General features: G+C 43.2%; 1 protein-coding gene across 1 annotated transcript; it reads left to right on the top strand.

The window, feature by feature from the left end:
* Nucleotides 1-10,579: 10,579 nt before the first annotated feature.
* LOC113430004 (tyrosine-protein phosphatase non-receptor type substrate 1-like) lies at nucleotides 10,580-13,177 on the top strand. The gene is made up of 4 exons (XM_087958974.1): nucleotides 10,580-10,808; nucleotides 10,947-11,309; nucleotides 12,767-13,087; nucleotides 13,158-13,177. Exons 1-4 carry the CDS (start codon nucleotides 10,580-10,582, stop codon nucleotides 13,175-13,177), a joined length of 933 nt encoding a protein of 310 aa, XP_087815100.1.
* Nucleotides 13,178-15,946: the final 2,769 nt, after the last annotated feature.

The raw sequence follows: 15,946 nt of genomic DNA, 5'->3' as shown, positions 1-15,946 counted from the left end.
CTTCTGGGAGCAAAAATGCCCTCCGGAGGCTCCTCTGAGGCCCAGAAGACCCCAAAATGGAGTGAAGGGGGTGCTGTGCGCCCCCTCGAGGCTCCTTTTTTTTTTTTTTTTACTGAGAATCTATATCAGGGGTCCCCAAAGTTGGCAACTTCAAGACTTTTGGACTTCAATTTTCAGAATTCCTCAGCCAGATATGCTGGCTGGAGAATTCTGGGAGTTGAAGTCCACAAGTCTTAAAGTTGCCAAGTTTGTTGACCTCTGGTATACATAGACATAAATGCTGATTGCTTATTTTTTTAAAAAAACAAAACAAGAAAGTGAAAGTAGCTGTTCTTTCAACATGCATTTAAATGATTAGGAAAGAAATATAAAGTATTTGCTTACAAAGGTTATAAAGAAGCAAACACAAAAATCATTTAATTTGGAGCTCTAGATATATGCTTTTGAAATGTGTAGAAGGGATACAAAATGTTAAATATCCATGTTCCATACTTATGTCTGTGCTATTTGTATAGGTGGGGAATGTTTGCCGGGAATTATGTCACTCGATAAATTTATAGCTAGAAAGAAAGATATGGTGTCCGTTGGTCTCCATGATATAAAAAAGATGTTTAGACTCTAGATAGAATGCAGAGAAGAGCAACAAAGATTATTAGGGAGCTGGAGGATAAAACATATCAAGAATGGTTGCTGGAATTCAGTAGGTCTACTTTAATGAAAAGAAGGACCGGGGTGACATGATGTTCCAATATTTGAGGGGCTGCCCCAAAGAAGAGGGGGTCAAGCTATTCTCCAAAGCACCATAAAGCAAGACAAGAAACAATGGATGGAAACTAATCAAGGAGAGAAGCAACCTGGAATGAAGGAGGAATTTCCTAAAAGTGAGAACAATTAGCCAGTGGAAGAGGCTAATTGCCTTCAGAAGTTGTGGGTGCTCCATCACTGGAGGTTTTCAAGAAAAGATTAGACAGCCATTTGTTCAGAATTGTGTAGGGTCTCCTGCTTGAGCAGGGGGTTGGACTAGAAGACCTCCAAGGTCCCTTCCAACTCTGTTATTCTGTTGTTCTGTTAAGCAGAGAAGCAGCCTAGAAGTAAGGAGAAATTTTCTGACAAGGAGAACAATTGATGAATGGAACAACCTGCTTCCAGAAGTTGTGGGTGCTTGTGAACACCGAAGATTTTTAAGAAGAGATTGGTCAACTATTTGTCTGAAATGGTACAGGGCCGTGAGAAAATTTTGGTGGTCCACAGAGAAATGTCACCCCCAGAGCACCCTTCAAGGCAATTAATCCAGGCTGTGCAGGAACACAAGGCTGCGCCACCCACATGATCTGCCCTCCCTGCACTCACTCCTTACCTGGCAAACATGCCTGCTAAGTTGCTATTTTTCCTTTTCCGACCATCAGCTGTTCTGCTGTGCCGGGAGATTTAGATTAGCTATAAAGCAGGAAATCGTTGCATTTATTGCTTTCTAGCTGATCTTTAGATCTTCGGCTCTGCTTTTAAGCAGAGCCGAACCTTCCTTAGGATTGAAGCTTCTATTATTTGGTGAAATCTCACTGCAAGCAAATTTTATGTGACAGACTTAGGTAGCTGATGGCGGATTGATAGATCTCTGAGTGTTTCTGTGAGCAACTCAAGCTGCTTGCCTGCTTTGCCTGGTTTTGGGTAAAAGTTGCTCTTTCTTTATAAAAAAAAAATAATATTTACATACATGGTGTGTTGTGAGTTAATTTTGTGAGTTTGCTTGCAAGCAAATTTTATATGACAGACTTAGGTAGCCGATGGCAGATAGATAGATCTCTGAGTGTTTCTGTGAACAACTCAATCTGCCTGCCTGCTTTGCCTGATTTTGGGTAAAAATTACTCTCTTTTTTTTATAAAATTCAATATTTACATAAATATTTATAATATTTACATACAATCCATGTCCAGCCAGTCACATGACCACCAAGCCACACCCACAAATTAAGCCACACCCACAGAACCAGTTGATAAGAAATTTGAATCCCACCCCTGCCTCTGTGTGTTTGTGTGTGTGTGAGAGAGGGGGTGGTTGGGAGAGAGAGGGGTTAGATCAGATCTCGATCTCTCTCTCTCTCTCTCTCCCTTTTTCCCTCCCTCTCTCCAACATAAGCAAGTCACTGTCAGTCAAAATTCATATTAGTGGTCCCCGGGATTTAAAATTATGAGTTTGGTGGTCTCTGGGGTCCAAAAGTTTGGTGACCCCTGGACTAGAACACCTTCAAAGTCCCTTCCAACTCTATTATTCTGTTATTCGATTACCTAATTTAATTAATTGTCTATCTCATGTTGCTTTCTGTGTCCAAATATGATAAAATATGCTAATTATACAGAGGATGTTAAAGAAGAACAAGTGACACAATTAGGTGTAGAAAATTATCAAACCACGGTGGCAACTCTACAAAATGCTGGACAATGCAAATAACTGTACCTTTGGCACATAAATCCGACACCAGCTTTTATTATGATGGTGGTTTGAATGTAATCCTCCCAAGATGGTGCAATTGGAACAAGAATGCCAAGTAAGCCCCAGGTTGGGGCTTTTTATCCGTGGATACTAACAAGGTCAAGAATTCTTTGAGAAAAAAATGATATGATAGTCATCTCAGCCAAGAAAAATTTAATATGTGAAGATTTCCTTCAGGTTAATCTACAACAGGGGTGTCAAACTTGATTTCCTTGAGGGCTGCATCAGGGTTGTGTTTGACCTTGGGAGGCCAGGGTAGAGGGGCCAGGGGGCCAACTCGACATCACTCCTATTGGGGGCGCCTGTGGCAACCCAAACCCTCTGCTAGCCAAAATGGGCTGGGCTGCAATGGCCTCCTGCAACCCACAGCCAGTGAAGCTCAAACTCCAAGTCAGCATTCCAGAAAACCTCCACTCCAACAAATAACTCCGAGACAGACATCCTCTCCAAGGTTCTTTTTATTTGAGTAGTAAACTGGCACATCTGGGGAATCCCAGATCTGAAACTTGCGGGTTTCCTTGCGACAAGTAAAAAATTACCAGGATGATTAGGGGACTGGAGACTAAAACATACGAAGAACGGTTGCAGGAACTGGGCCTGGCTAGTCTAGGGAAGAGAAGGACCAGGGGAGACATGATAGCATCTTCCAATATTTGAGGAGCTGCCACAGAGAGGAGGAAGGGGGTCAAGCTATTTTCCAAAGCTCCTGAAGGCCAGACAAGGAATAATGGATGGAAACTGAACAAGGAGAGATTCAACCTGGAAATAAGGAGAAACTTTCAACCAATGGAACTTCTTGCCCTTGGAAGTTGTGAAAGCTTCATCCCTGGAGGCTTTCAAGAAGAGATTGGACTGCCATCTGTCAGAAATGGTGTAGGGTCTCCTCCTTGGGTGGGGGGTTGGACTAGATGACCTACAAGGTCCCTTCCAACTCTGATTATCTGTTATCTGTTATCCATTTTCCCAGGCTCAAGAATGTGGCAGTGTGGAAGCATCTGGTGCTAATATGGCTTCCAAAGCTGACACTCCATTTTCACTGGCCAAGGGTGGCAGGAGGCCGTGCTAGCCGAAAACGGAGCTCGGGAGCCTGTTTTTGCTAGCAGAAGCACGATGGACCAGACCTTTGCTGTTTCCAGGGCCCTGCCCTGGGCCAGATCTAAATACCCCGTGGGCTGGATCTGGCCCCCGGGCCTTGAATTCAACACCCCTGATCCAAAACGTCTAACAGAACAACTTTGGGACATTTTTTTCATGGATATAAATAAAGCTGAGGACTTCTTGAAGAAAAGAGACTTGGATGTACATCGTAGAGAAGAAAAAAGATTTCATCCTATGATTAAATTTGAAAATAAGAGAAGAAAAAGATCTATTCCATGAGGATAAACTTGAGGGAGCGATTTGAATTCATTGAACCAATTGGAGTTAATTGGACTAATATGGGTGTGATATATACAGTATAAGCGATCCTCAACCAGGGTCTGAGGATTGTGTTTAAACTTAAGTGGGGGGTTTCTTCCTTAGTTTTTTTCTGTAGTGTTCAGTCTAAATCTTTGCTCTCAATAAAGAAACATCACTTTTTCAAGTTTGTTCCAATGAAATGAAAACTTTCTCTGCTTCAAAATATCTGGAAGGAATGCCTTCCTAAAAATTCTAAGGGGGACAATTATAGGACAATTATATTCACATTATCAATTTGCAGTTTAGATTTCAAGTGACAATCTCAAACTTTTTCTTTATCTTTCAAAGTGTACTAAATAATCCCTTGGAACATTCCTCATTGTGGCATATTGGGAATTTATTCTGCATACGTTACATATTTCTAAGTCATTTTTTATGCTTCCCAGTGTATTAATTGAGCCAAAAATGTTATCATTCTTGATCTTCTTATTTATTGGCAGGTTATTGGCAGTTCACTCCCTTCTAACCAGGAGATAGCATCATAAGCAATGCTCGACCAGGGTCTGCAGAATTGCCTGGCATGCCACACATCCTCTTCATGATCTATTTTCCTTGTTACCTTCTGGGAGGAGACTTCCTGGTATCCAAAGCAGAATGTCCAGATTCAGCCATGATTTTCTGACATATAGTATCAACTGTGTGAACTCTAAAGTTCCTCTTTCCACTACGTATTCAAAATGGACATTGATATATTCTGTCTCACTTTTCTTCTTTCCCAAAAGATGAAAGAGTACAAACTCACACAAACACAGGCAGGCAAGTTGGCTCCGACTTCACAGAGTTAATTCTTTGGAACTGATAATGTCCTTGGCATTCCAACACCCTCTGCTTGCCAAGTCCGAATTAATAACAAGCAAAAAGCTACTCACTGATAATTACAAGGCAGACCACGAAAATCATTCACAAGAAAACCTGAAGTAAGATTAAACTTTGTCCCGTACAAAGTTCCAGCCGACAACACACCCATTTTTATCCCCTGTGGGGTGTGGCTCAGTGACTCAGTTCACTCTCTGACCCTCCCACGCCTCCTACATTGCTGCTCACGTTTCTCCCTACGACGCTGCCTAGGATCAAGCCAACACTCTTCCTCTTTACTCCCTGTCAGGGGCTGCTCCGATATGCCCTCCTTCTCCTGATTAATCTCAGGCTGTTCCTCTCGGTTGTCTGCTGAAACCTGAGGCATTATCAGGGAGGAAGGCATTGCCAGAGAGGAAGGTCCTGGGGAGGAAGGCATTCCCAGTTCCTCCTCCTCATCTTCCAAGTCCTCTTCCTCTAACAGCACAGGATCGGGAATTGGAGCCACAATATTGATATATATTTGTGTGTGTGTGTGCGTGCGTGTGTGTGTATGTATATATGTGTGTTTGTTTGTGTGTGTGTGTGTGTGTGTGTGTGTGTATGAACAGACGAGTACCTAATATGAAGAATGACACCAGACCCACACCCACGAGGGCCACACAAGATGCTACCACCACACTTCCACATAGAAAGCAGACTCACACCCACACAGAAGATGAGACACGACCACGGACCAGAAGCCGCACTGCAGCTGCATCACTACCCGCTTCAAACCCCTCCGACTCATACATGAAGCGAACTGACGCCCACCATGAAGATGTGGCACGACCACGAACACGAAGCCAAACAGCAAGATCACAGCTCACCAGCTCAAATCCCCCAGCAATTAAGACTAACCTGAGCACAACCAAGCCCCCACCTGAACAGAACACACCCCCAGCCAATCAGAGAACAGCCAGCCCCCCAGCCAATCAGAGCACAGCCAGGCCCCCAACCAATGAGAACACATCCCCACCCAATCAGAACACAGCCAAGCCCCCACCCAATCAAGTCACACCCCCACTAGCAGTTAAAAGGAAGAAGCAGCTGCAAGCTCACATTACTCTGAGAAGCACAGAGCTGAAGACAGAAGCCTGAAGATGATGAATGAGAAATCATTGAAACGTTGCCTAGATACTTCCAATCTTACGCGGGAGAAAACCCGAATAACCAAAGATCCACATACAAATACCCGCGTTCGGGTCTTTTCCCGTGTAAGATTAAGAGTATCTTGGTGACGTTTTGGCAATGTCCCACTCGCCATCCTCAGGTTGGTGCTTTCGGCTTCGTGCCAGTGCAACCATATATATATATATGGTTCAGGTATATATTTATGTATGTATATAGCATGTGTATATGTGTGTTATGTATACGTACACTCTTGTACATTCTGTTAGGAATGATAGTCACCTAACAGTTGGGTTGGAAATATATAAACCAGGATAGTTATTTAATGTTGTATCTTTAACAGAATGCTGTAATTGTGATTGGCTGAGGTTCCTCCAACGGCCATAAGATGGAGCCAGAAACCTGGTTTGTTCTTCTTGCATTTCCTGTTTTGCCATATTTGCCTGATCGTCGTTCTACTTGGGTTGCTGTGAGTTTTTGCAACTGTTAGCAAATTCCGTTTCCTGAACTTCGTATATGATACTGGACTTTGTTTTTGGATTATCCCTGGACTGATTGTTTTGAATACTAACTGCTTTAACCGTGCATGATTTGGACTGTTTGTTGGACTTTGTTTACCCGTTTACTGGAAGTAAAACCTACCTTTTACTATTCAGTGTATCTGTATGCTGGTTGGGTGCTATTCCTCACCACTCTCACAACGTTTCCCTAAGTGCACTCATTCTCCTAATGGGGAATACCTCAACACCAGGGAACAGGATTTCATTGTTAACATGTGCCAGTGTGCTCACAGAAAAAAAAAAAGGCAGCAAAGCTTATCTTATTTTCTCCAGACACCTCAGGAAAAGCTTGGAACCATGTTTGAAGTTCCTTATTCTATAGTTCTAAGCAGGGGTGGGATTCTACCAGTTCAGACCGGTTCTATAGAGCTGGTTGTTACGATTCTCTGCAGTTCAGAGAACTGGCAAATCGTGCCCCTGGCTGGCCCTGACCCTCTCTGCCCATTCGTAGTATAAGACGCACCTAGCTTTGGGGGAGGAAAAGAAGAGGAAAAAATCTGCCTCTGCCCCCCAGCATACAACCGGTATTCATCTGGCCCTTTTGCCGCAGCCGATTAACCGCCACCCATTCGCGCCGCCATGACCTGTTCACCCGTGCCCATTCTCCACTGTCTCAGCCCAATTGCCTGTTCACCGCGGCCTGTTCACTGTGGCCCATTCACCACTGCCCATTCGGGAAAGTGCATCCTATACTTAAAAATACGGAAGTTACGGGCTGTCCTTAATGGCCAAATTTCATCATTTCCCCCATTTGCCATTTTAGAAGTACGGAACCTCAATTTCCAACCCCCCAAAAAAAACAACAACCCAGGAAACTACTAGGTGAATTTGTATGTTCTATAGATGTTTTCCTGCAACCAATGAATGTTAGGACTAAGTTCCTACCACTCCATGGTGGTGCAGTGGTTAGAGTGCGGTATTGCAGGCTACTTCTGCTGACTGCCAGACGCCTGCAATTGGCACGGTGGCTCTATGGTTAGAAGACAGGCTTGACGATCAGCAAGCTCGAATTCGAGACCCAGATACTGCATGATGGGGTGAGTTCCCACCGCTCGCTCCTGCTCACCTAGCAGTTCAAAAGCATATCAAAATGCAAGTAGATAAATAGGCATCACTTTGGTGGAAACCCATGCAGGGATGAGAGCCCCCATTGGGTGTTCCAGGCAACGGTGACATCACCCACTTGGATATGCCTTGGTGGACACTTGGATGCACTTGGTGGTCACTTCTGGGTCGCATCAGCTACCAAACATCTACTGTCTCCGACATAGTAGATTCCTGGCTTTCTATAAATCGTCATACACTAAATAGTAATTCCAAACCCAGGTCCCACCATCATTTGGTCAAACCTCCAAATCACTGGAGTCAACCAATGAACCAGTCGATGGGACTCCTGTGAATTTCTATGAGCTCCTTGATTGGATATTGGTCACTTCCTTAGTAACTCAAACTTGAGAAATGATCCAAATTGATGAGGAAATGAGAGTTCCTCTTTTTCTCCTCCTGCTGTAAGAAAGTCTTAGTGGGTAAGATGCAAAGTCACTCCAGATGTTTCTCCTGCTGCTGTCGGCATGGCTGCCTTGAAGTCCTTCAAGATAATCCCTGGTCCTCTTCAGCTGCTACCGCTGCTTCTTCTTCTGCAGGATCTGGGTGAGTGTTGATAATGGAGATGAGGGAGGTTCTATTTTCAGATTTACAACTGGAGTAGAATCCAGCGCAAGAGTAATATTAAGGTTGCTTTGAACCTGATGTTCTTTTCTGAACAGTGCGATGACCAGATTTCCCTGGGGGAGGTGAAGATTTATTTCATTGGTTCCACCCCAAGTGACTACGTGAGGAACAAGTGAGGAAGAACAGTAGAGCTCTGGGATCAACTGGGACCTCCTGGTTTGATTTGATCCTTGGGGTGGTGATTTCAAGATATTGGGACCATACCATCTTTGGTTGGACTATTGTTTCCAGTTAGCTTCTTTGTCTGAGATTGGGACATCTCATTGCTTGGTTGTTGGCCAGGTAGTCATCTTGGTGTTTAATCTCTGCTTATGCTCCCTGGTAGGGTTAGCTTAAGGCCAACTAATGTCCAAGCAGAGCCCACCAGTTATTGCCACCTTCCACTGCCTGATTGAAAAGTTGTTAAGTGTTGAAGTGGAAGTAAGAGATTGTCAAAATCCATTGTTTTCCAAGTCATGCTTCAGGCCTGACCTCACAACTTTGTCAAAGGAGAATTACTCTATTCCCCTCCCCTGTTTTAAAATCTGGGATTCTATTTTTGAAGTGGGTTGTTTTGCATCTTTCCCAACTCTGCCTATCAACATCTACATCTATATAGCTATATACTACTAAATCTGTCCTCTTTTGTCTGTATGTAACCGTTAACTGAGTGCAACAGTGCACCACAGAGTGATAGTTTTTAAACCAGGGTGTCTCGACTAGACTAATTTACAGAACGAAACCAAAATCCAGGCCCTACAACTCTCATGGAATTAAAATTTAGTAAATTTTATAAAACAATTTAGGGAGGGAGGAACCAAGATGGTGAAGTGAAAACACCTAGCTGTAGGAGTTGACTAGGCTGAGCCTAAAAGGTGGAGTCAAATGCACCATCAGTTTGGCATTACTGTGCCTTCAATTATGTCCACATTTTCAATTTTCAGTTTAGATTTAAAGTGACAATCTCAAGATTGTTCACTTCTTCTTTTTCTTTCAAAATCCCTTGTAACATTCCTCATTGTGGTATATTGGGAATTTACTCTGTATAGATTATATCCCGTGTGAGCCGTGGTGGTGCAGTAGTTAGAGGGCGTGATGAGGTGACGGTGGATTGTTTTGAATTGTTTTTAGTTCTGTGTTTCCCTCTTGGTGCAGATACTGCGTTGGACAGGGAGGAGGATAGGATGGGATGTAACCAGATAGGGGGTGATCTACACGGGGTAGGAGAAAAGGGAGTAGATAGGCATAATTGATTAAGCACGGGGCGGGAGTGCGGAAAATTAGTTAATGGGCAGTTGTTAGGTTAGTTGGGAGGGAGATATAAACAGCATGGAGAGTTAGTTGCTCGCAATGCTGACTTTGCACGGAGTGCCGTTGTTGTTGCTGATTGTGATTGGAAGAACTGCAATAAACTCTAACATCACACATCTTTATCTATGAGAAATGTGGTTTGTTGTGAAAAGTGTCCAGTACCCGACAGAAGCCGACATTATCATTCTTGATCTTCTTATTTATTGGCCGGTTATTGGCAGTTCACTCCCTTCTAACCGGGACATAGCATATAAGTGATGTTTGAGCAGGGTCCGCAGGATTGTCTGGCATGTCACAACCCTCTTCACAATTTGTTTTCTTGTTCCCTTCTGGGAGGGGGCTTCATGGTATTTGAAGCAGAACATCCACCTTCAGCCACAGTTTTGTTCCATGTAGCATCAACCTTGTGAATTCTCAAGTTTCCTTTTTTTGCTATGTACTCAAAACGGGCAGTGATTAATATATACAGTATATCACAGAAGTGAGTACACCCCCTCACATTTTGTAAATATTGAAGCATATATTTTGTTCTTTTTCAGTAATATCTTTATTAAACAGGTTTCGTCATTTCATACCACTTTTACAGTTTTTGCAGTTTATCTTCCTCTCGCAGACAGTGTTTTTGGGCCATTTTCAGGCAGTTTTTCGGACTGTTTTCAGGCCAATTATAAGATATTAATTTAGCAGAATAAGCCTCACCATTCATAGTTTCACGACAAGCTAGTTGCTAAAAAAATCGGAATGGGGAATATGAACCCCTAGAAAATGGCCTGAAAAATGGGCAGGGATGGAGCCAGTCGGTGGTCTGATTTGCCGGTTCTCCGAACTGCACAGAATCAGAACCGGTTCAGGTGAACCGGTCTGAACTTGAAGCAGCCCACCTCTTCCCCGAGTAGATTTCTGTCTCTAGAAGAGCGATGACCACTTTCTAGAGGAAACCCAGGTACAAAAGTGTCTCTTTTTTGTTTCAGTTGTTACAGGGCAGAATATAGAGATAACCCAACTTCCGGAAACCATATCGGTGAAAGCTGGAGAGACCCTCACTCTAAAGTGTACACTGTCTGCAAAAAAATTATTCGAAAACATGCGGTGGTACAAAGGGCTGGACAGAAGCCAGCCCCCCATTTACAGTGATAATCAAGGAGCTTCCAACCGGGGGATCAGGGTCATCCCAGGATCCAACACAGACTTCAGCATCAACATCCAAAATGTCCAGCCTGAAGATGCCGGGACCTACTATTGTGTGATATTCGTGCCATGGGTCCAAGAGAGAGAGCTGGCTTCGGGAAAAGGCACTCTGGTCTCTGTAATTGGTAAGTGGCCCTCTGTGCTTCATTTCTAGGGATGGAGAGTTCCCAGTCACCCATGAGACACATGGGAGTAATTCCCATGTTCAAAGTTGAGTCTCTCCAACCAAAAACCATCTCGTGTTCTCCTGTATTGTCTGTGAGGAACGTCAACTGATGTCTCTCTCTCTCTACTTTCTCCCTCAGCCAAGCCATCCCAGCCTGTGGTTCTTGGCCCCACACAAAGAATCACAGCAGGGTCTCAGGCCTCCTTCAGCTGCTACTCAGAGGGATTCTTCCCCTCAGAGATCACGGTCATCTGGTTGAAGGATGGGAAAAAAATACCAGCTGCCCAGACCAACATCCTGAATTCTGATGAAAAGCGGAGCATCTCCTACCGAGCAGAGAGCAGGGTGGAAATCCCGCTGGAGGAAGGCGACGTGAAGTCTCAGCTGACCTGTCAGATTCAACACAGATCGTTGGATGGTCCTCTCCAGCAGACCTTTGCACTTGGGAATATCCTAAGAGGTAGGTGAACCTTTGGTTGCAGAGGGGGATGAGGCCATTAAGTCCAGAGCTGGTAGAAGGAATAGCAACAGGAAGAATCAAGTTCTCAACCCATGGAAGCCCATTAAGATCAGTCGTGCTTTCTCAACCTAAGTTCCCTCACAGGGCTGTGGTTGTGGGGAACAAGTTTTTAGAGAAAGCTTCTATCAGGTTTTCTCTAAAATACAACCTACCCCCAAAATAGGTCCTATTCCAATTTTCATGCCTGTGCCTAATATAAGCCCTACCCCCCAAAATAAGCCCCAGTTAAGTCCCATCCACCATCTGGTTGTATGAGGTGGGGTGAAGTGCATGCATAAAAATCAAGGTAGGGTGGGGGTAGAAGGGGTGGAGCTATCCCACTTGCCCTGCAACCCATTTACCTTAGGACTGCCGCAGCCGGGCCTACCACACCCCGACACCTGTCTCTCTGCTACCTGACTTCTTCTGCGGCCACTTGTGACTGCTTGTGGCAGGATGACACATGGTGCATTGTGCCAGTGCCACCACTCACAGCAGGACATTGTGTGGCATGTTGTGCCAGTGCCGCCGCTTGTGCACACAATGGCACAATACACCATGCAGTCTCCTTCCATGAGCATTTGAACCAGCATGTGAGCCATCTCGTGAGCAGTGGCACTGGCACAATGAGCTGTGCAGCGCCCTGCCGTAAGCGGCAGCACCAGCACAATAAGCCAGGTGGCCTCATGCCATGAACGGCTGTGAGCGGCTGCATAAGATGTCTGACAGCATCACAACAGGTGTCCGGGTGTAGAAGGCTACAATGCTCCTAAGGGAAGCGGGGAAGGCATCCCCTGAAAATAAGACCTGGTGCTTATTTTGGGTCCCAAAAGAAACAAAGACCCGGTCTTCTTTTCTGGGAATTGTGGTAACGTCTGACTCTTTCCCCAAGGACTTGGGTCAACTTGTCTAGAGTTCCAAATTGGTGAGATTGTCAACTAAAAAATACTCCTTTGGTCTTTTAGTTGCCAACAGAAAGGGAGTGGGGGAAAGCAGTACATTCCTTAAATACCTCAGATAATCGTGTTGGCAGCCCAAAGCTGTTGGTGTGCAAGAATATTATTGGAGAGCATGATTGATGACTCTTGGCTATGGATGTGTCCTATTGGAGAATATACATACAGGGTCAAAGGGGGAAATGAATGATGTATTTTAGTGTTGGCTGCATCCAGCTAACACCAACATGGCCACTCCTAATAAATCTTCTTTTTAACTCTGAGAGATGCGGCTAGAGACTTATGATTTGAATGGGGGTGGATATGTCGGAGCACTGACAGAGATATATTTTAATCCTACTAGTCCTGGAATTATTTCCCCCAATGCAACAATGGGTGAACAGAATCACTTGGAACTTCCACCCCATTCTGCATGCGGGAACCATGAATTTGAGGCTCTTTTGAATGATCTTTTTTGCTCAGTTCCTCCCAAGGTGCATCTTGAGATCAACCCACCTTCTCCCGTCCAGCTGAACACCTCGGTGATGGTCACTTGCAATGCAGAAAGCTTTTATCCAGAAGATGCAAAAGTGGAGTTGTTTGCCAAGAGTGCCCAAGCCAGAAAAGGAAAGGTTGGTATGAAGACCTCGAATCCCAATGGGACCTTTTCGCTCAAGAGCAACCTCGAGATGTTGTCCACCAAAGACATCAACTTCTCCATGTTCCTTTGCCTGGTCCAGCAGGATTCCCAGTCTCTAGTCTACGATACCATCACACTCTTCATTACAGAACAACTTCAACGAAGTAAATGTGTTTTGTTTTCTGCTGAGAATTTGCTGATTTACGCTTTGCAGCTTTTCCCTTTGTTTTTCAGATCATTTTTTTAAAGATTAGATTGTATTACTCCTTCATACATCATGATTTAAAGCATTGGTCGCCAACCAGTGGGCCGGGAACCACTGGTGGTTTGCGAGAAAATTTTGGTGGTCCGAAGAGAAATGTCACCCCCAAAGTGATTAATCCAGGCTGTGTGGGAACAGAAGGCTGTGCTGCCCACATGGCCCACAGGAACACAAGGCTTGCGTCATTTCCATTGCAAACAATACAAGTTAGTGAGGGGAGGGGGGAAATGGCGGAGGGGGGCAACTTGCCCCACTCACCCCACACACCTGGCCTGGCCACCGGGCTGCTTCTTTCTGCTTCTTTCTTCTTCTGCTTTGGGCTGCACACAAGGAAAGCAGCAAAAGTCTTTCTTTCTCTCCTCCAAACTCTGCCAGAAATGAGTCTTTGGGACCCTGCAAGGCCTCCTGCTCCAAGAGGCTGCGCTGGCATGAAAGTCTCACAAAGACTCATTTCTGGTGGAGTTTTCGGCTGCTTCTGCTGCTTTCCTTGCATGAAGACAAAAGTCTCTCTCTCTCTCTCTCTCTTTCTCCCCGAGAACAGAGCTGAAGACAGTATCCTATGATCCCAAATAAAGATTGATCAATCGGTAGGAAAACAGGGTGGGGAAATTTCAGACTTTTGGGGGGATTTTCCCAGGGTCTCTGGTCCCTGAGTTTGGTGGTCCCTGAGGTCCAAAAGGTTGGCAATCCCTGATTTAAAGGGTCTTTCTTTCATATACTTAAGTTTTAAGATATCAGATCTTAAGAGGCAAGGGCTTGTCATATATGAAGCCCCTTCCCAGAATATTTTGTGTTCTCTGTTGAATTTTCTCTTCATAACAAAGTCCTGTCAATACACCAGACTGCAACCCCATTGAAGAATTAAGATATTGGAGAAGAGTGGAGATCTTGCCCATTGAACCATTTTGGAGCAAGGTTGGAGTTATAAAAATAGAAGAAAAGGAGAGAGAGAAAGAAGTGTGAATTTTTTGGAAGAAAATTATGGATTTAGAAAGAATTAATATTCATTCTAAGTAGTGAAGACACCCTAGTGTTTATAAATACCAATCTTTTCTTTTAAAAAAATCAAATCATTTCTTTTCCTTCTGCGATGTAGGCAAAATTTGGTTTTGGATGGGATGAGGACAAGGCCAATAAAGAATTCTTTCTATCTATCTATCTATCTATCTATCTATCTATCTATCTATCTATCTATCTATCTATCTATCTATCTATCTCTGTCTATCTATCTATCTATCTATCTATCTATCTATCTATCTATCTATCATCTATCTATCTAACTATCATCTATTTATCTATCATCTATCTATCATCAATCTATGTATCTACTGCCATCTATATCTATCTATCTATCTATCTATCTATCTATCTATCTATCTATCTATCATCTCATCTATCTAACTATCATCTATCTATCATCTATCTACTGGTTATCTATCTATTCATCTATCAACTATTTATCATCTATCTATCTATCATCTATCTATCATTTATCTATCTATCATCTATCTATCATCTATCTATCATCTATCTATCTATCATCTATCTATCTATCATCTATCTATCATCTATCTATCATCTATCTATCATCTATCATCTATCATCTATCATCTATCTATCTATCATCTATCATCTATCTATCTATCTATCTATCATCTATCATCTATCTATCATCTATCTATCTATCATATATTTATAATCTGTCTATCATCTATCTATCTACCAGAATGCAGTATTGTAGGCTAACTCTGTTCACTGACAGCAGTTCAATCCTGACCAGTTCAAGGTTGACTCAGCCTTTCATCCTTCCGAGGTCACTCAAATGAGGACCCAGATAGTTAGGGACAATATGCTGACTCTGTCAATCACTTAGAGAGGGCTGTAAATCACTGTGAAGCGGTATAGAAGTCTAACAGCTATTGCTATCTATAGGCTGATCTCATGCAGTGGAGTTGATAAAACATATAGAGGAGTGAAAAGTGTCTGCCATCTTCATGTTTTTTTTATTGTTATTATACTGGGATGAAACCCTCGATGCAAATCTGGAATATGTATGATGGAGCAAGGCTTTTTTTTATTATTTGATTTTATTCATAAAACTTATTGGCCGCCCATCTTAAACAAGCTAAGATTAAACAAGCTAAGATTATCAAAACAATCCACTGTTTTTTTTATCTCCCCAGGCTCATCACAACATTCCATTTTTCTTCTCTGCATCGCGCTTTTCCTGAGCAAAGTAGTCATCCTTTCCATCTCTTCCTTTCTCTTAATAAAGAAGATTAGACGCAACAGTCAGAACTGAAGAAGCTTCTTGGATGAGAAGCGAAACATCTTCAAGGAAAAACTAGAAAGTCCAGTCGCCTTTTGGAAAAAAAAACAGCTTTGGGACAGCCATGACCTGGATGGCTGTGAATCTCCCATAGACGTTGGATGCAACAAAGAAAAAATATTGTTCCAGAAAACACCAGAAAGTCCAACAATCTGGAAGCTCAAGTTAGGAATTCCTGTTCTCAACAGATTTTTCAGGATGAGGAACGATATGGTTAATGAATCGATAATAATTTTATTAAAATGCTTCACTCTCTCAAATGTGTAACATTTATAAAATGCTTATAAAATCAATGTGGAGATTTTTTTTTTTTTTAAAAATCAACCTCGTATTGTTTTGCCATGTCCGTGACTAAAATGAATCTATCTTAAAATAGAAATGCTGATTGTCCCAAGGGTGCTTTTTTTTTTTTTTTGAAGATGTTTCACTTCT

The sequence above is a fragment of the Notechis scutatus genome, chromosome 3 (genome assembly GCF_049901735.1).
Source record: "Notechis scutatus isolate UNSWTSFEM ecotype Mainland chromosome 3, rNotScu1.2, whole genome shotgun sequence".
Classification (NCBI taxonomy): Eukaryota; Metazoa; Chordata; class Lepidosauria; order Squamata; family Elapidae; genus Notechis; species Notechis scutatus.
Note: the sequence above shows the minus strand (reverse complement) of the source record. Positions and strands in the feature narration are given on the sequence as shown.

Excerpts from the sequence above, each read along its gene's own strand:
- LOC113430004 (XM_087958974.1), top strand. The coding sequence starts at position 10,580 with ATGCGGTGGTACAAAGGGCTGGACAGAAGCCAGCCCCCCATTTACAGT. Across the intron at positions 11,310-12,766 it reads ACTTGGGAATATCCTAAGAG|TTCCTCCCAAGGTGCATCTT; the intron begins GTAGGTGAACCT and ends TTTTTTGCTCAG. Across the intron at positions 13,088-13,157 it reads TACAGAACAACTTCAACGAA|ATCATTTTTTTAAAGATTAG; the intron begins GTAAATGTGTTT and ends TTTGTTTTTCAG.